Source organism: Oryctolagus cuniculus, chromosome 1 (assembly GCF_964237555.1).
Source record: "Oryctolagus cuniculus chromosome 1, mOryCun1.1, whole genome shotgun sequence".
NCBI classification, from domain to species: domain Eukaryota; kingdom Metazoa; phylum Chordata; class Mammalia; order Lagomorpha; family Leporidae; genus Oryctolagus; species Oryctolagus cuniculus.
In genome coordinates this window covers 4,402,441-4,421,050 of record NC_091432.1, presented here as the reverse complement: position 1 = coordinate 4,421,050, position 18,610 = coordinate 4,402,441, and the positions used below count along the sequence as shown (strand labels likewise).

Genomic DNA, 18,610 nt, shown 5'->3' with positions numbered 1-18,610 from the left:
GCTGTGTCGGTCCCGTCTGTAACGCCAGGGCTGGCCGAGGCGGGCGGGGCCCCGTGGCCGCCTCCACTCTAGTGAGGCCGACGGGGATGGACCCGCAGGAACCCCAGGTTCTTGACGGAGGGGACAGAACTGGGGGGGGGCGCATATAGGGTGGGCGTACAGCACGCTGCAGCTCACAGCCCAGTCTCCTCTCTGCACGCTGGTGTGGGCCTTCGGGGCTTGGGGTGCTGTGGGGCAGAGAGGAAAGTGGGCCCCCGAGCCAGCCCGGGGACGCGGGGGGGGGGGGGGGTCACGCCCCCAAGGCAAGGCCACAGCCCTGTAGGGAAAGGCGGGGCTCCAAGCCCTGGTCTCGCCCGCCCCTTCCTGGGGCTCCGTCCTGTTCCCGAGTGGCCTGCGGGGAGGGGATGGCCTCCTGCCGTTCCTCGTGCAGAGCCCCGCCTCCCACAGGCCTTGATCTTGGCGGCCGGGATTTTGCCAAATGGTCCCTGCGGCTGGAGGCCCACGGGCAGACGGGCAGCACAGCCCTGGCGGGACTGGAGGCAGGCGGGGCGCAGGGTTCCAGGCCGTCCCCGTCCTGGCTGACTCAGCTCGGGGCTCTGGTTAGGGATGGGAGTGAGGGTGGTCTGAACCAGCTCTACCCCTCCCTGCGGAGCAGAGCTGGGCACAGACCCTGGGGAGAGCGAGTGAGCGAGCGAGCGTGTGTGTGCGCGGTGTGGGGACGTGGCCTGGGGGAGAGCGAGTGTGTGTGTGTGTGTGTGTGCAGTGTGGGGACGTGGCCTGGGGGAGAGCGTGTGTGTGTGTGTGCACGGTGTGGGGACGTGGCCTGGGGAGAGCGAGCGTGTGTGTGTGTGTGTGTGTGCACGGTGTGGGGACGTGGCCTGGGGGAAGAGTGTGTGTGTGTACACAGTGTGGGGACGTGGCCTGGGGGAGAGCGAGTGTATGTGTGTAGTGTGGGGACGTGGCCTGGGGGAGAGCGACTGTATGTGTGTAGTGTGGGGACGTGGCCTGGGGGAGAGTGTGTGTGTGTGCACGGTGTGGGGACGTGGCCTGGGGGAGAGCGTGTGTGTGTGTGTGTGTGTAGTGTGGGGATGTGGCCTGGGGAGAGTGTGTGTGTGCGCGGTGTGGGGACGTGGCCTGGGGGAGAGCGAGTGTGTGTGTGTGTGCAGTGTGGGGATGTGGCCTGGGGGAGAGCGAGTGTGTGTGTGTGTGCAGTGTGGGGACGTGGCCTGGGGGAGAGCGTGTGTGTGTGTGTGTGCACGGTGTGGGGACGTGGCCTGGGGGAGAGCGAGCGAGCGTGTGTGTGCAGTGTGGGGACGTGGCCTGGGGGAGAGCGTGTGTGTGTGTGTGTGTAGTGTGGGGATGTGGCCTGGGGAGAGTGTGTGTGTGTGCGCGGTGTGGGGACGTGGCCTGGGGGAGAGCGAGTGTGCGTGTGTGTGTGTGCACAGTGTGGGGACGTGGCCTGGGGGATTGGGTGTGAGGTCCCAGGACACCAGGTGGCTCCGTCCGGCTGTCCGGCTGCCATGGGGCCTGCACAGTGCCCGTGGGCGTACAGATCATCAGCAGACAGGGCCGGGTGCTCATGCCGTGGCCAGCAGGGGTGGCGGTGGGGCTGCTGCGAGCCCTGGCCTCCCCACGCCTTAGCCGGCTTCTTGCTGGGGTACTTGGTTCCTGCCACCACGTGCAAGACCTGGAGTGAGTTCCTGGCCGCAGCCCGGCTGCTGGGGGCATCTGGGAAATAAACAAACCAGCACCAGCGCATGGGGGCATCTGTCTCTTCCTTTCAAATAAAGGAAAATAAAACGTTAAAGCAGCAATGCGGGGACCCCGGGGCCGGCAAAGTTCCAGGGGAAGCTGAGTGAAGACAACAGGCGCCGGGCCGGGCGAGCAGCCTGGGGGGCCGGGCCTCGGGAAGCGCCGGGCCCCTGGCCCAGCCATCCTGGGACTCACAAGGAGCCTGGCGTGCGCGGGGGAGGCCTCAGCCCAGGGCACCCGCCTGTGGGCCGTGACGTCACTTCCTGCTTGGATGTGAACACGCGTCAAGTCCAGAGCCCCGGGACAGCCCCTGCAGCCCCTCCCCCACGCCACCCTGTCCTGTGCCCTGCTCCAGCCAAGGAAGAGTGTGCCGAGGGCCAGGTGCAGCCTGGAAGGTGCCCAGCCTCCCTGGGCCAGGGTCTCGGCGGGGGAGGGGAGCTACAGGAGCCCTGGGGACGAGTGTCGGCCCTCCTGACCCCCACGACAGCCAACCGCAGCCGAGTCGGGTTTTGGGTTTTATTTGTATAGTACGATCCTGTGGTAGCAGAGACATATGCACAAACGGGCTCCGAGTAAAAAGTCAGCGAGGACAGTCACCGCGCGCGCACGTGGGGCCACAGCTGCCGCCGCCCCCCCCCCCCCGCCCCCAGGGCAGTGGCAGCCTCACCGCGGGGGACCAGCACAGCCCACGGCTGGAGTTAGCAAAGCACACGGTGGGGGACGGCACGGCGAGGGGTCGTACGCAGACAAATGTACACGGGTGCGGGAGAGCCGTGTGTGGCGCGTCCCGTCAGCCACGCGGACCCCAGGGCGGCAGCAGCTTCAGGAGACAGGGCGGGCGCCCCCGGAGACGGCCCGACGCGGCCTCCGCGTGGAGCACTTCACAGTATGCCTGTGGGTCGCCGGGTGTGGGCGCCACCCACGGGAGCCGGGCCCCTGGGACCCCATGGACCCTGGCCGCGTCCGGCCGAGCCCTGCCCCGGCGGAGCCCTCCAGACCACAGGCTGCCGTGTGCACCACTGGACTGTATTTCCGCCGCCCAGCCTCACTCCAGGGTCCGAGCCCAGCGGCAGGCGAGCAGGAACCAAGGCCGCCCACGCACTCGGCCTCAGCAGCAGCCGCGGCGCCGCCCGCCTTCCCGCTGCAGCCGCAGGGGCCGAGCACGGGGCCCCGCCGGCCGCCTCCCCCGCGCTCCGGGGACCAGTAGGTGGGCTTCTCCCAGTCACACCCCGAGCCGCCTCTTCTGGTCGAAATAGGCATCGAACCGCGCCTGGGCGTAGTCCTGGGGGCAGCAAGAGCAGAGAAGGCGTCACCGAGGGCTCCCGGTGTCTGCCCACCCGGCCAGAGCTGGCGGCAGAGCCAGGACCGGCCGGGCCGGCGGGGCCGACGCCGCTCCGAGGACAGCACCTTCCAAGCCGCCCGTGCACCCCGTCTGGTCAGACGTCTCACAGCCGCCCCCGCAGCAGCCAGCGCAACGGCTCCGATGCAAATGCCCCATTTACCGACACGCTGCAGGCACAGCCCTGACCGGGCTTGGTGCCGTGGTGCGGCGGGAAAGCCGCCGTCTGCAGTGCCGGCGTCCCACCCGCGTGGGCGCCAGTTCACGTCCCAGCTGCTCCGCCTCCAACCCGGCTCCCTGCTCGTGTGCCTGGGACAGCAGCCGAGGACGCCTGCGGTACTTGGGCCCCTGCCGCCACCTGGGAGAGCTGCAGGAAGCTCCGGCCGCTGCGGCCACGTGGGGCGTGAAGAGGCAGATGGCCGAGCTCTCCCTCTCTCCCTCAGCAGTAAGTAATCTCTTTAGGACTGCTCCGAGCATTGGGGTGCAGTCTTGGTGTAGACACAGGAGCCGCCTCAGCCAGCCAGTGGGTTGTGTCAGTCTCTGGTCACTTTCAGACTGGCACACCGATTCCGTCTCACTGGTGCCGTCAGCTCCTTTTATTTTTTAAATATTTATTTATTTGAAAGAGAGGAGAGACAGATCTTCCATCCACTGGTTCATTCCCCAAATGGCTAGAGTTGGGCCAACCGAAGCCAGGAGCTTCCTCCAGTTCTCCCATGTGGGTGCAGGTGCCCAAGCCCTTGGGCCACCCTTGGTTGCTTTCCGAGGCCATTAGAGGGAGCTGGATCGGAAGTGCAGCCGCCAGGACTTGAACCAGCGGCCATATAGCACGCCAGTGCCACAGTGGCAGCTTTACCCACTAGGCCACAGCACTGGCCCCACTGTCAGCTCATAAAGGCTGAACCACTGGGCCCGGCACTGTGGCAAAGTGGGTTAAGCACCTATCCACAGCACTGGCATCCCACATGGACACCACCACCTGGAGTCCCGGCTGCTCCACTTTCAATCCAACTCCCTTCTGATGGCCTGGGACAGCAGTGGAGAATGGCCCAAGTGCTTGGGCCCCTGCACCTGCGTGGGAGACCTGGAGGAAGCTCTTGGCTCCTGGCTTCAGATCAGTCCAGCCCTGGCCATTGCAGCCATTTGGGGAGTGAACCAGTAGATGCAAGACCTCTCTCTCTCTGTGTCTGCCTCTCAAGTAAATAAATAAATTTAAAAAAAAAAAAAAGGCTGAGCCATCGCTGTGGTGTACAGGGACTCCCACTGGGAATCTAATTTGCATTATTTTTTTTGAAAATTTATTTTATTCAAAAGGCAGAATTAAAGAAACAGGGAGGGAGGGGGGGACAAAAAGAGAGCCCTTCTATTCGCTGGTTCACTCCCCAACTGGCTCCAATGGCTGGAGCCGGGAGCCTCCTCCGGGTCTCCCACACGGGTGCAGGAGCCCAGGCACCAGGGCCGTCTTCACGGCTTCCCCAGGCCACAGCAGGGAGCTGGATGGAAGTGGAGCAGCCGGGCCCTGAACCAGCACCCATCTGGGACGGTGGTGCTGAGGTGGGGGCCTCACCCGCTGTGCCGCAGTGCTATGTAGTGTTTTAGTTACATTAACTACATTTATCTTGTGAGACGTGTCCAAATGTGTCCATTTATGGAGTGGGTTGTTCCTTGCTGAATTAGGAATTCTCAACGTAGTCTAAAGGTGAGTCTTTCCGTCCAATTTAAACTGCATGATTTTCCCTCAATTTGCACCTTGTGTTCATTTTCTTAGTGGTGTCATTCAAAAGTTTTTCATTGTGATCACGTCTAACACACTGTATATTTTTCCTTTCAAACTTAAGTAACCCAAAACTGTCTCCCTTAGGTCACCAGGCACGGCTCCTGGCTCCCTAGAGAGCCCGGCCTGGTCTGTAAAGGTTGCCGTGATGACGGTTCGCGCCCAGGACTGAGGTCGGTCCCCACTGGCTGCCCCGCGAGGGCGGGCCACCTGCCGCATGCAGACACGCTGCAGCACTATTCTCCCGGGGGCAGGAGGGAACACGGCTCCTCCTAAGACATACCATGGGCCGGTGCTGCGGCTCACTAGGCTAATCCTCTGCCTTGCGGCGCCAGCATACCGGGTTCTAGTCCCGGTCGGGGCGCTGGATTCTGTCCTGGTTGCCCCTCTTCCAGGCCAGCTCTCTGCTGTGGCCTGGGAGTGCAGTGGAGGGTGGCCCAAGTGCTTGGGCCCTGCACCCCATGGGAGACCAGGAGAAGCACCTGGCTTCGGATCAGCGCGGTGTGCTGGCTGCAGCGCGCCGGCCGTGGTGGCCATTGGAGGGTGAACCAACGGCAAAAAGGAAGACCTTTCTCTCTGTCTCTCTCTCTCACTGTCCACTCTGTCAAAAAAAAAAAAAAAAAAAAAAAAGACATACCATGTACCCAAATTCAATGGAGGAAATCTTGGCCTGTACGATGGACCAGAGTCCCCAGAAGAAATGGGATGCCAGGGCGAACCTGCAGTGACAGAAGCAGGACAGCGTGTGAGATGCTGGCGGAGGCGTCAGCCCACTCAAGCTTTGCCCGCCAATCCACGGGCTCTCAGCCTCCTCCCACCTGCGGCCAGCGAGAGGCGCACTAGCAGGTGCGAGCACACACGACACTCCCGGGAGGCGGGGGGTCTTGGTGGCCACGCTGGCAGAGAAAGCAGGCCCACTGCTGCCCTTCCCAGGAGGGAGGAAGCTCCCTCCCGGGGCTGCACCGCCCCGACTCTCCCCCTCCTCCCACTGGCTCCCCACGCAGAGCAGAGAGGGGCCCCACAGCAGCACCTCGGGCTGCACCCCACGTGTGGGCTGCACAGACGGACGCGATCTTTACAGCAGGAAGAAAGAAACATTACCTGTTGACTTCAACCAACATTTCTTCTTCCACGGCGGACTTCTCTTCACTACTGAGGTCTGCAAAGTCGTTCTGGAACGCAGCCAAGTAACTGGAAATGAAGTGGAGCTTAGGAAGAAAAGTAACTGTGTTAGTTTGGCGCAATGGTAAGCTGTTTCTTTTAAAGATTTATTTAGGAGCCAGTGCTGTGGCACAGAGGGTTACAGTCCCTGCCTGAGGCACTGGCATCCCACATGGGCACCAGTTCGAGTCTCGGTTGCTCACTCTGATCCAGCTCTCTGCTATGGCCTGGGATAGCAGTGGAGGATGGCCCAAGTCCTTGGGCCCCTGCACCCACGTGGGAGACCTGGAAGAAGCTCCTGGCTTCAGATCAGCACAGCTCTGGCCTTTGTGGTCATCTGGGGAGTGAACCAGCGGATGGAAGACCTCTCTCTCTGGCTCTACCTGTCTCAGTAACTCTTTCAAATAAATAAAATAAGTCTTTTTAAAGATGTATTTACTTTATTTGAAAGGCAGTTACAGTGTGGCAGAGGTAGAGGTAGAGGTGGGGGGGAGGGAGAGAGGGAGGGAAGGGAAGGAGGAAGGGAGAGGGAGGTGGGGGTGGAGAGATAGAGAGGAGAGGTCCTCTATCTGCTGGTTCACTCCCCAGATGGCCACAACAGCTGGAGCTGCACTGATCTGAAGCCAGGAGCCAAGAGCTTCCTCCAGGTCTCCCACATGGGTGCAGGGGCCCAAGCACTTGGGCCATCCTCCACTGCCTTCCCAGGCTATAGCAGAGAGCTGGATGGGAAGTGGAGCAGCCGGGACTTGAACCGGTGCCCATATGGGATGCGGCACTGCAGGTGGCGGCTTCACCTGCTGGCCCACTTCCATGAGAGTTAAAATAGACACTGTGCACGCAGCCAGCAGGAAGATACACATCACCCCGGGGAAAGCCTGCGGAACCCAGCCCGTGGCTGCACCCGGGTGCAGGGTTCGGGGAGCTCCCCTGGCCTGGCAGCAATGCCCAGGGTCCGGTCACAGTGGGAGGCCAGCAGACTGGACGCCGCTGCTGCTGCTGCTTCCGGAGGCCTGGCCTCAGCGCAGGGTGCGCCGGCGTCACTGTCCCCGGAGGCTGTGCGCACGGGGCCGCCCACAGACAGCAGGCCACGGGGCGCCAGGGTCACCTTGGCGTGCACCACGGGTTCTTTCTTTGGCTCAGAGAGAAACCGTTAGGCTGTGGCTCCAGCAGGTTCCACCTTTAGTCTCCGTGTAAGCCAGGAGGTCCCTGTCCTTGTACATTTTACATCAGGACAGGCCAACTGCCGGTTCCCTTTGTAAGTAAGCAAACCGCAGTCACTTCCTGCTAGGAGGCCTGCTGCCACCGTCCCCGTCTCGGCCGTCGCCCTCTTCCAAGCCGGCTTTCACGGCGGCACCAGCTCCACAGCCAGCAAGCACCACTCAAGTTCCGCCCGGCAGGCGGCCCTACGCTCAGCCACTCGGCACAGGAAAGACCACTGCTGGGCGGCATCCCATCCGAGGGTGCTCCGCTTCTGATCCACTCCCTGCTAACACGCCTGAGAAGGCAGCCGAGGACGGCTGAGTGCTTGGGCCCTGCACCACGTGGGACCCAGGCTGCAGCTTCCCTGCTCCTGGCTTCGGCCTGGCCCAGCCCTGGCTGTCGCCGCCACTTGAGGAGCGAACCAGCAGATGGCAGATCTGTCTCTGTCTTTTCTTCTCTGTCATTCTGACTTTTAATCACTCTTAAAAAAACATTCACTGTGGCAGGTGCTGTGTATAGAGGGCTGAGCCTCCACCTGTGGCACCGGCATCCTACAAGGGCGCTGGTTTGAGTCCCGGCTGCTCCACTTCCAATCCAGCTCTCTGCTGTGGCCTGGGAAAGCAGTAGAAGATGGCCCAAGTGCTTGGGCCCCTGCACCCCCCTGGGAGACCCGGAATAAGTCCCTGGCTCCTGGCTTCGGATAAGCCCAGCTCTGGCTGTTGCAGCCACCTGGGGAGTGAGACCTTTCTCTATCTCTCCCTCTCTGTCTGTAACTCTACCTCTCAAATGAAATCATATACATATATATATTTGATTTACATTTAGTCCTTAATGGACTAAAGGAAGGCACGGAGCGGCCAGGCCAGGCCAGGCCAGGAGGCAGCTGGCAGGGCGGGAGGGGCCGCCCTCAGAGGCTCCTCCTGCTTTCCCGCGAGACCCTCCGCCTGGCGGGAGAGCGCTGCAGCTCACTGTGCCCCGGGGACCGGGCTGCGGCCTGCACCGCTCCACGGCAGGGGTCTCCAGGGAGAAGCGCGGGGCCCACTCGGCTTCTGCACCGCTCCCAGGGGGCTTCCGGGCTGGCCTGGAGACCCGGGAGAGGGCTCCCCGGGAGAGAGTCCCCCGGGAAACCCCGCAGCCAGGGGCTCCCGCACGGCAAGCAGGAGAGGGAGTGCTGGCACCGAGTGCGCTCCAGTGACTCAACCACATGAGTCAGACTCCTCCCTCTGCACAAAGCGAAGGAACGGAGGGACGGGGGCTGGGCGTTCCCGAAGACGCTGGGAGGAGCCAGAGGCCGTGCTCCTCTCTGAACAGACAAGCACTGACTCAATGTCAAGTCTGAACTTAACAGAAAAAATAACATTTTATAACACAAAAGAGCTGGCCTAAGTGTTCTGCAACCTAACAATGGTGGCTTTAATTGCATAAAAAGGACTGATTTGAGGATATAAAGCCAGTCTCCCACCTGCTGCTTCCTGCTGGGGTACTTCTGAATGTCCGCCCTGAAGAAGGGGTACCTCTCATAGCTGTAGTCATACGCCCACTCGCAGAAGTGGTTCCCAATGTCGAAGCCCCTGGAAGGAGAGGACACGCACGGCCTGAAGCCAGCGGCACCCGAGAGGCTCGCTGGCTCAGAGCAGGGCGGGCCGACGGGGGCGTGAGCGCCTGCGCAGGGGTGGGGCGCACCGGGTAACCCACACAGGACCACGGCAGGCGGAGTAAGCGCGGAGACCCAAGGGCCTCCTGCGGTCAGCAGTCACAGAAGGGAGTGGATGTCTGGACAGACAAAATGCCCGGTTCTGCTTGTGCCCAGCACGGGCAGGCGAGAGCAGGAGGCCCGGGCGGCCGCGCCCACACCGCCCGCTCAGGCTGCCCCCGGAGGCCTGCAGCTCCAACCGGGGAAGCTGTGCGCTGCGCGCGGCTTCCGCTGGCTGTCTCCAACGACCCCCCGAGAGGACGCGCGGGCGGCCGCGAGGCTACCTGTAGTTGTAGCTGCTGTACTCGAAGTCGATGAGCATCAGCCTGTGTGTGTCAGGACGCTCTCGGCCTTCCAGCAGCAGGATGTTCCCTGTGGGGGGTGGGGGGTGGGGGGCTGCGGCGGGCTGCGGGCTGGCACAGCGGCGCCTCCTCGCGCTCACGCTCACGCTCAGCCCCGCGCACTCCCGCGTGCAGCTGGCTGGGGTGCACCCGGGAGCGCCGGCATCCCGGCCTTTGCGCCACGGCCCAGGCCCTCTCCTAGTCTCCTCAGGGCTGAGGCCTGGGCAGGGGTCCTGCTCTGGGCAGGGGCCCGTGACAACAGCGGTGACTTGGAGCTGAAGGCCCTCACCCCACTCCCCCGGTAGATGCGCCTCCTTTCACTTTTCTCACGGCCTTTCTGCAACTCCCTTCGCTTGCCCTGAATCCTCCCGTGGGCGGGCGGGTGGGTGGGCTCAGAATCCCCTCCGCCCTCCGCCCTCGCTCCTCACGCCACCCCAGAGTGCGTGCAGACGCCGGCATCGGCGGTGCCGGCCTTACCTTCTTGACAGTCGTTGTGACAAAACACAACTGGGGACGGAGTGGCCTCCAGCAGCGACCTGGAAGAAGAGGTCCCGCTGTTACCCACCCAGCGCCCAGCGGGCCCAGGCCACGGCCGCGCCCTCAGCGGGGGCTGGGCGGCGCTCCTGACACACGCCTTCTCACGTGGGCAGAAACGTGTCCGCGGGAGCTGTCACGGGGCAGGCTCCGCCGCAGCCCCCACCAGACTCCCCGCGGGTCCCGCACAGCGGCCCCCCTCCCCGGGCCTCTGATCACCGGCCCAGCAGAGCGCCGTCTCCTCTGGGGCAGCCGTCACAACGTGACGTGATCCTACCTGCTGACCCCTCTTCTGCCCCGATAACAGAAGCCCCTGGAACGCTGTCTTGTGACCAGGCCTCCGCAGCGGCCGCGCGCGCACAGCGGTCAGCCTGCCCCCAGCCCCACCCTGGAGGCACCCAGGGCTCCCCTGCCCCACTGCCCCTGGGCACTAACACTCCCCCGCCTGCCCCCGTCCCAACCCAGAGGCCCCCACGTCCCCAGGAAGCCACGGACTGACTAGAGGCCACGGGACGGCGTTCGTGGAAGCGCTGGCTGCAGAGGACAGAGCCATCTGTGCAGGCCCAGCCTGCAGAACGCCCGCGCCGACACGGGCCGGGCCGGGCCGGAGCGGGGCTCACCGCAGCGTCCGCAGCTCCGAGGGCAGGTTGTAACTCAGGAAGCTGTGCAGCCGCCGCGCTTTGGGCTCCTCTGTGAACTTCATCCTCAGCACCTGAGCCAGGTACCTGCGCACAGGGAGAACACGCACCTCCGTCTCCCCGGCCGCCGCCCCGCCGAGGCGCCGCGACCCCCGCAGCGGGCAGCGGGCAGCGGGCAGCGGGCACGGCCGCACTTGCAGCGGAGCCGCCTCGCTGAGCCAGGGGACAGGACGGGCCTGCACGCACAGCATTCTGGGAGCCAGGGCAGAGGACGGGCCTGCACGCACAGCATTCTGGGAGCCAGGGCAGAGGACGGGCCTGCACGCACAGCATTCTGGGAGCCAGGGGGGAGGACGGGTCTGTAGTGCACAGCATTCTGGGAGCCAGGGCAGAGGACGGGCCTGCAGCGCACAGCATTCTGGGAGCCAGGGGGAGGACGGGTCTGTAGTGCACAGCATTCTGGGAGCCAGGGGACAGGACGGGCCTGCACGCACAGCATTCTAGGAGCCAGGGGAGCGGACAGGTCTGCCGCGCACAGCATTCTGGGAGCCAGGGGAGCGGACAGGTCTGCCGCGCACAGCATTCTAGGGGCCAGGGGAGCGGTCAGGCCTGCAGCGCACAGCATTCTGGGAGCCAGGGGAGCGGTCAGGCCTGCAGCGCACAGCATTCTGGGGGCCAGGGGAGAGGCGGGGCCTACAGCGCACAGCATTCTGGGAGCCAGGGCAGAGGACGGGCCTGCAGCGGAGCCGCCTCACTGAGCCAGGGGACAGGACCGGCCTGCAGCACACAGCATTCTGGGAGCCAGGGGACAGCACGGGCCTGCACGCACAGCATTCTGGGAGCCAGGGGAGCGGACAGGTCTGCCGCGCACAGCATTCTGGGGGCCAGGGGAGCGGTCAGGCCTGCAGCGCACAGCATTCTGGGAAGGCTGTGCAGCGAGCCACAGGCGGGCGAGCGCCCTGGAGCCACCCGGCGGCGCTGAGAGGAAGGCCTTCGCCACTTACTTCTCCATGGTTCCAAAGAGCCACTTGGGCTCCTTATTGAAGGGCATTTTCATGCCGTGAAACGTGGCCATCTTCTCAGCTATTTCTGCGGAAATGCCTGGCAGACTTAGCTCCTCAGTGTCTAATCGCCGGCTCTGAAATAAGCAAAGGCAGGGCGGACGTTCACCAGGTGAGCTAAGCAACGTGCCTCCCGCCATCTCGAGAGCTAGAGTCCGTTCTTGTAGGGCTCCTTTTTTAAAAAAAGATCTTATCTATTTGAAAGACAGAGTTACAGAGAGGTAGAGACAGAGAGAGGGCTTCCACCCACGGGCTCACTCCCCAGATGACCACAATGGCCAGGGCTGAGCCGATCCAAAGCCAGGAGCCTCCTCCAGGTCTCCCACGTGGGTGCAGGGGCCCAAGGACCTGGGCCATCCTCCACTGCCTTCCTGGGCCACAGCAGAGAGCTGGACTGGAAGCGGAGCCGCCGGGACTAGGACCAGCGCCCATATGGGACGCCGGCACTGCAGGCTGAGGATTAACCTACTGCGCCACAGCACCAGCCCCTCTAGGGTTCCTTATAAAACATGGTTTTCTTTTATTTGTGAGGCAGAGAGACAGAGAGTTCTCCAACGATTCGCTGCCCAATGCCTGCGACAGCCCGGGCTGGGCCAGGTCACAACCAGAAATGCAACTGAGTCTACCACGCAGGGATCCAGTGACTTGAGCCATCGTGCGGCCTCCCAGTGTGCACTAGCAGGGTGCCCCTTGGCAGCCTGGTGTGTGCCAGCCAGGTGCCGACAGTGGCTCTGGTTAGACCAGGTGCTGAGCAGCCGGCTCAGGGGAGCAGGAGCTGCGTCAGATGCTGCATACGACCTGCACTTGTGTCCTGGTAGACTAAATGGACACTCTGGTTTTACAGGGCAGAATCATAGATCCTAGGAGAGGAGTTTTTAGTTCAATAACATTATATGTCAGTGGGGCTGGCGCTGTGGTGTAGAAAGCTAAGTGTCCACCTGCGGTGCCAGCTTCCCATACGGGTGCCAGTTTGAGTCCCGGCTGCTCCACTTCTGATCTGGCTCTCTGTTGTGGCCTGGGAAAGCAGTGAAGATGGCCCAAGTGCTCGGGCCCCTGTGCCCACATGGGAGACTCCTGGCTCCTGGCTTTGGATGGGCGCAGTTCCAGCCATTGCAGCCATTTGGGGAGTGACCAGCAGATGGAAGATCTCTCTGTAACTCTGCCTCTTATTTATTTGAAAGGCAGAAATAAACAGAGAGAAGTGGGTGGGGGGAGAGATCTTTCATCTGCTGCTTCACTCCTCAAATGGTCTTAAGGACCCGGGCTGAGCCAGGCTGAAGCCAGGAGCTTCTTCCGCGTCTCCCAAGTGGGTGCAGGGCCCAAGGACTCGGACCATCTTCCACTGCTTTCCCAGGTGCACTGGCAGGGAGCTGGATCAGAAGTGGGTCAGATCTCGAACCGATGCCCATACGGGATGTCAGTGCTGCAGGCAGTGGCTCCACCTGCTGTGCCGCAGTGCCCACCCATAGTTCATTAAAATTTAAGGAAGGGCCATAGCAGCTGCTGGGCCAGCATCTGTGGGCACAGCCACCATCTCTGAGGGAACGGTGTGCATCTCCGGGGTGGGCGCCTGTTCAGTGGTTAAGACACTGCTCAGGACGTGTATATCCCTGATCAGAGTGCCTGGGTTCGAGTCCAGGCTGCTCCGCTTCTGATCAAGCTTCCTGCTAATGAGCCTGGCGAGGCAGCAGAGGGTGGCCCAGGTGCTCAGATCCCTGTCACACATGTGGGAGACCAGAATGGGGCTCCTGGCTCCTGGCTCCCGCCTGGACCAGACCTGGGGAGTGAACCAGTGGAGAACAATCTCCGTGTCTATCACTCTGCTTTCGCGTAGATACACCCTGCTGCAGCTGGAGAGGACGCACACGAGGCCTGCTGGGGAAGCTCCTGGCCCTCTAGACAAGGGCATGTGCGGAGCGCGCACTGGAGCTATCAGGCTTCATCCTCTGCTGCACTCTGGGCTCCTCTCCACCAGCTCCCACACAGGATCACGCGGCGTGATGATGGTAAGCTCAGCCCACTACCAGGGTACTCAGCACTATAAAAGCAGTTCACTCAGCTTTCAAAAACACCAGGACAGGCACACACTGCCTGGGGACAGGGACACGTTCTGTGAACAGAGTGCACACACAGCCGGGGGTATGGCCTGGGGACAGGGACACGTTCTGTGAACAGAGTGCACACACACACACACAGCCGGGGGTACGGCCTGGGGACAGGGACACGTTCTGTGAACAGAGTGCACACACACACACACAGCCGGGGGTACAGGCTGGGGACAGGGACACGTTCTGTGAACAGAGTGCACACACACACACACAGCCGGGGTACAGCCTGGGGTCAGGGACACGTTCTGTGAACAGAGTGCACACACAGCCGGGGGTACGGCCTGGGGACAGGGACACATTCTGTGAACACAGAGTGCACACACAGCCGGGGGTACGGCCTGGGGACAGGGACACGTTCTGTGAACAGAGTGCACACACAGCCGGGGGTACGGCCTGGGGACAGGGACACATTCTGTGAACACAGAGTGCACACACACACACACACACAGCCGGGGGTACGGCCTCCCACACCCCTAGGCTTTGTGGTCGGTCCTGTTCGGGGCAGCCCGCGGCTCTCAGGGCCGCGATGAACACGTCACATCGAACACGAGAGAGAACGCTGAAGTCAAGACAGGCAGTGAGGGAGCACACGAGGCTCTGACGCACCTCAGTGACGCAGACCACGTCCAGCACGTGCCAGCACAGCTCTCAGGTTCTCGCAATGAGGAGGCCCGCGTCACTCCAAAGGAGTCTTACCGGAATGAACTGCTCCAGCCGGCCCTGCGGGAAGATGCCGTAGAGCTTCGGCCCCAGCGCCCTCTCCGCGAGAATGGCGAACATGACGCTCTCCAGGACCATCGCCTCGGCCCCCTGCAAGACAGCGAGGCGGGCGATGGTGAGGGATGGTGAGGGCGCTCGCTCGCGTTCTCCGCAGACCATTCTTAGCTTCATTTTTATTAGGACTAGAGAGGGAGGGAGAAACACAGGCAGCAACATCTTCCTTCCACTGGTTCAAGCCCCAGATGGCCACAGCAGCTGGGAGGCCAACGCCAGGAGCTTCTTGCTGGTCTTCACTCGGGCCCTCCTCCACTGTCCTCCCAGGCCATCAGCGGTGACCAGGTCACAAAGCAGTGCCCATATGGATGTCGGCATCAGACGGCAGCCGTGCCCACTGCACCACAGCACCGGCTTCCATCCATTTAAAATATGAATAAAAAGAGGCACAGCAGGTTAAGGCGCTGCGTGGGACACCCACAGCCCACACTGGAATGCCTGGGGTCAAGTCTGCCTCTGTTTCCAGTTCACTTCCTGCCAGTGTACCAGGGAAAGCAGCAAATGATGGTTCAAGTACTTCGTCCCTGCCACCCACGTGGGAGACCTGGCAGGAGTTCATGGCTGCTAGCTCTTGATTGGCCCAGCCCCGACTGTTGTGGGCATTTTGAAAGTGAACCAGTAAATGGGAGCTCTCCCTACCCCCACCTGTTCCTGTTGCTCTGCCTTTAAAATAAACATTTAAAAACAGAGAGAGATCGATCCAAAGTTTATACATCTTATAACTTATAACTTGTAGGACCCATGCTTGCACGCATTACATTATACTGATGAGATTTAAAATTCAAGTTTAGGGGCCAGCACTGTGGCACAGTGGGTCAAGCCATTGCCTGTGATGCCAGCATCTCATCTGGGCACCAGCTGGAGCCCGGCTGCTCCACTTCCGGCCCAGCTCCCTGCTAATGCACCTGAGAAAGCAGTGGGAAGATGACCCAAGTGCTTTGCGTCCGCCACCCATGTGGGAAACCCAGAATAAGTTCTTGGCTCCTGTCTGGCCCACTTTAGCTGTTGCAGCCACTTGAGGAATGACCCAGTGGATGGACGATCTCTAACTCTGCCTTTCAAATAACTAAAATAAGTCTTAGCCGGCGCCGCGGCTCACTCGGCTAATCCTCTGCCTTGTGGCGCTGGCACACCGGGTTCTAGTCCCGGTCGGGGTGCCGGATTCTGTCCCGGTTGCCCCTCTTCCAGGCCAGCTCTCTGCTGTGGCCCAGGAAGGCAGTGGAGGATGGCCCAAGTGCTTGGGCCCTGCACCCCATGGGAGACCAGGAGAAGCACCTGGCTCCTGCCATCAGATCAGCGCGGTGCGCCGGCCACAGCGGCCATTGGAGGGTGAACCAACAGCAAAAAGGAAGACCTTTCTCTCTGTCTCTCTCTCACACTGTCCACTCTGCCTGTCAAAAAAATAAATAAATCAATAAAAATAAATCTTAAAAAAAAATGACTTCATTAAAAAAAAGCCCCTGCCAATCGGACGGTGCCCCTCCCCTGCACACGCCCACGTCCTGACGTGCAGAGAGCAGTCGGCAGGTGCGCACTGAACACCTTGGGCCGTCCTCACTCCTCGTTAAGAAACGTTCCAGCACGCACTGTTCAAAGCAGCCCCATGTATGAGCAAGAACTACGAGGTCAAAGTCTGAGAGATGACATCACAGTAGTGAGACGTAACACACGTGCACACAGTGGGGAGACAGCAAAGCTACTTCCAGAGAAAGTCAGACCACACGGAAGTTCAGACTGGGGGCAGCGCTGTGGGGCAGCAGGTGAAGCCACCGCCTACAGTGCCGCATCCCGTATGGGCGCCGGTTTGAGTCCCGGCTGCTCCATCTCTGAGCCAGCTCCCTGCTGATGGCCTGGGAGAGCAGTGGAAGATGGCCCAAGCGTCCACGTAAGAGACCCAGAAGCAGCTCCTGGCTTCGGACAGGCCGGCCATTTGAGGAATGAACCAGCAGATGAAGATCTCTCTCTCTCTTTGTAACTCTGCCTTTCAAATAAAATAAATCAATCTTAAAAAAAAAAAAAAAAAGTTAAAGTTAATTCAGCCCCTTTCACCCGCTTTGTAGTGAGTGGCTGTCAGGGCTGGAGTCTGCCCATCATCTTCTAGAATCCCTGCCGTCAGGGTCCAGCCGTCCTCTTGGGAGGCCCAATCTTTATTTGCCACTTTGCAGCGGTATGACATTCCGGCAGGACTTGCGACCAGGCAGGTTTATCTCCTAGCCCTCAGAGACTGGCCGTAAATACGTGAGCTCTCACTTTAGCTGGCGGATCTTGATCAGCCCTCTGGTCCGCGAGCAAACTGTAGAAGGTGCAGTGGCTGCTGGCCTTTGTGACCTCAGGCCAAGGCAGGGGAGCTGCCCCAAAGCTGTGCCCAGAGCTGGGATGTCCACTGGGATACTCGCTCCTGCCCCCCTCGGGGCCGCACACCCAGGAGCTGCAGAGACTGCTTGGCTTCCCACATCAGACGATGCACAGAAGGGAGGCTGGCGCTGCAGGACAGGAGGACAGCCAGCTGCCCGAGGCCCTCATCACCCTCTGCCGTCTGTAGACCCTTCAGCGAGAGCGAAAGCGCGACAATCTTCCATCTCCGTTTCACTCCACAAACAGCAACGGCCGGGGCTGGCCAGGCACGGCCCAGACCTAGAGCCCCAAGCACACACAGCATCCCTGCCTTCCCGGGCACCGGCAGGCAGCTGGAGCAGCAGGCCAGCTCACCGAGCGACAGTGCCAGCCCTTACGGGCTTTGTCAGCTTTCTGCCCTGTAGAATGACTAGACTGCAGGCATCAGGACTCTATAAAGCAGGAATATCCATCTTAGACATCCCTCAACACTTTAAATCTCTAACTTGACCACAGGTTGAACGTCTGAAATGCTCCAACATCAAACCCTCTCTGAGTGCAAACGCGGCCCTGTGAGTGGTCAGTGCGCCAGTGCCCTCAGGCTGTGCTGACACTCGGTGATGCGGGGTTCAGACGCGGTCCCATCGCCTGGGTCTCACTGTGCCCGTGCTTCGAAACCCGGCCTGGCGAGCGCAGCACGGCCTCCTGAGACCCAAACCCCGCAGAGCTGCAGCCAACAGACACGCCGTCTGTCCAGAAATGCCAACAAAGGACCTTAGGAACCAGGCTCTTGACCCTGCTACCAAACCCCCCTGCCCTGTGTCACAGGACCCACCTCAACAGCTTGACAGAGGCAAGAGGACGGCGCCCAGGCGCCCGGGCGGAGGAGAGAGGGGTAGGGCCTTTGCTCTCCGAGGGAATAGGCTGGCAACGAGCAGATGTTCTCAGCCTAAAAAGATGGCAGACAGCGCAGGGACGAGCAGGTAAGGCCGCCGCCTGCAGTGCCGGCATCCCATATGGGCGCCAGTTCGCATCCCAGCTGCCCCACTTCCGATCCAGCTCTGCTATGGCCTGGGAAAGCAGCAGAAGTTGGCCCAAGTCCTTGGGCCCCTGCACCCACATGGGAGACCAGGAGGAAGCTCCTGGCTCCTGGCTTTGGATCGGCACAGCTCCAGCCATTGCAGCCATCTGGGGAGTGAACCAGCGGATGGAAGACCTCTCTCTCCCTCTGCCTCTGCCTCCCTGTAACTCTGCCTTTCAAAAAAATAAATAAATCTTAAAAAAAAAAAAAAGGCAGAAACATTGGTCCTAAGGAAGTTCAGAGTGAATCAAGAAGTGGTTTGGTGTTGTGGGTTAGGCCATTGCCAGTGAAGGAAGAATCCCATGTGGGTGCCAGTTCAAGTCCCGGCCGCTCCACTTCCCATCCAGCTCTCTGCTAATGACCTGGGAAAGCAGCAAAATATGGCCCATGTGCTTTTACCTCTGCCACCCATGTGGGAGACCCAAAAGCTCCTGGCTCCTGGCTTCTTCCTGGCCAAGCCCCAGCCATTACAGCCATTTGGGGAGTGACCCAGTGAAGAAAGGTCTGTGTCTCTCTCTAACTCTGCCCTTTTTTTTTTTTTTTTTTTTTAAGATTTATTTATTTATTTGAAAGAGTTACACAGAGAGAAGAGAGGCAGAGAGAGAGGTCTTCTATCCAATGGTTCACTCTCCAATTGGCTGCAATGGCCAAAACTGCGCCGATCCAAAGCCAGGAGCTTCTTCCGGGTCTCCCACGTGGGTGCAGGGGCCCAAGTACTCGGGCCGTCTTCTGTAGCTTTCCCGGGCCATAGCATAGAGCTGGATCAGACGTGGAGCAGCCAGGTCTCGAACCAGCGCCCACATGGGATGCCGGCACTGTA

General features: G+C 61.2%; 1 protein-coding gene across 3 annotated transcripts in view; it reads right to left on the bottom strand.

Annotated features, from left to right (window-relative positions):
- Positions 1-2,254: 2,254 nt before the first annotated feature.
- Positions 2,255-18,610, bottom strand: part of CHKA (choline kinase alpha) — a 56,075-nt gene continuing 39,719 nt past the window's right edge. For all 3 annotated transcript variants that reach the window (XM_070065595.1, XM_070065514.1, XM_070065552.1), the window contains 9 exons: positions 14,298-14,411; positions 11,437-11,570; positions 10,415-10,519; positions 9,738-9,796; positions 9,204-9,291; positions 8,689-8,797; positions 5,967-6,073; positions 5,503-5,584; positions 2,255-3,034 (listed from right to left, as the gene is read on the bottom strand). In XM_070065595.1, coding sequence (XP_069921696.1) covers positions 2,975-3,034; positions 5,503-5,584; positions 5,967-6,073; positions 8,689-8,797; positions 9,204-9,291; positions 9,738-9,796; positions 10,415-10,519; positions 11,437-11,570; positions 14,298-14,411 — 858 coding nt within the window. In that variant the 3' untranslated portion in view covers positions 2,255-2,974. The remainder of the gene's footprint in view (positions 3,035-5,502; positions 5,585-5,966; positions 6,074-8,688; positions 8,798-9,203; positions 9,292-9,737; positions 9,797-10,414; positions 10,520-11,436; positions 11,571-14,297; positions 14,412-18,610) is intronic.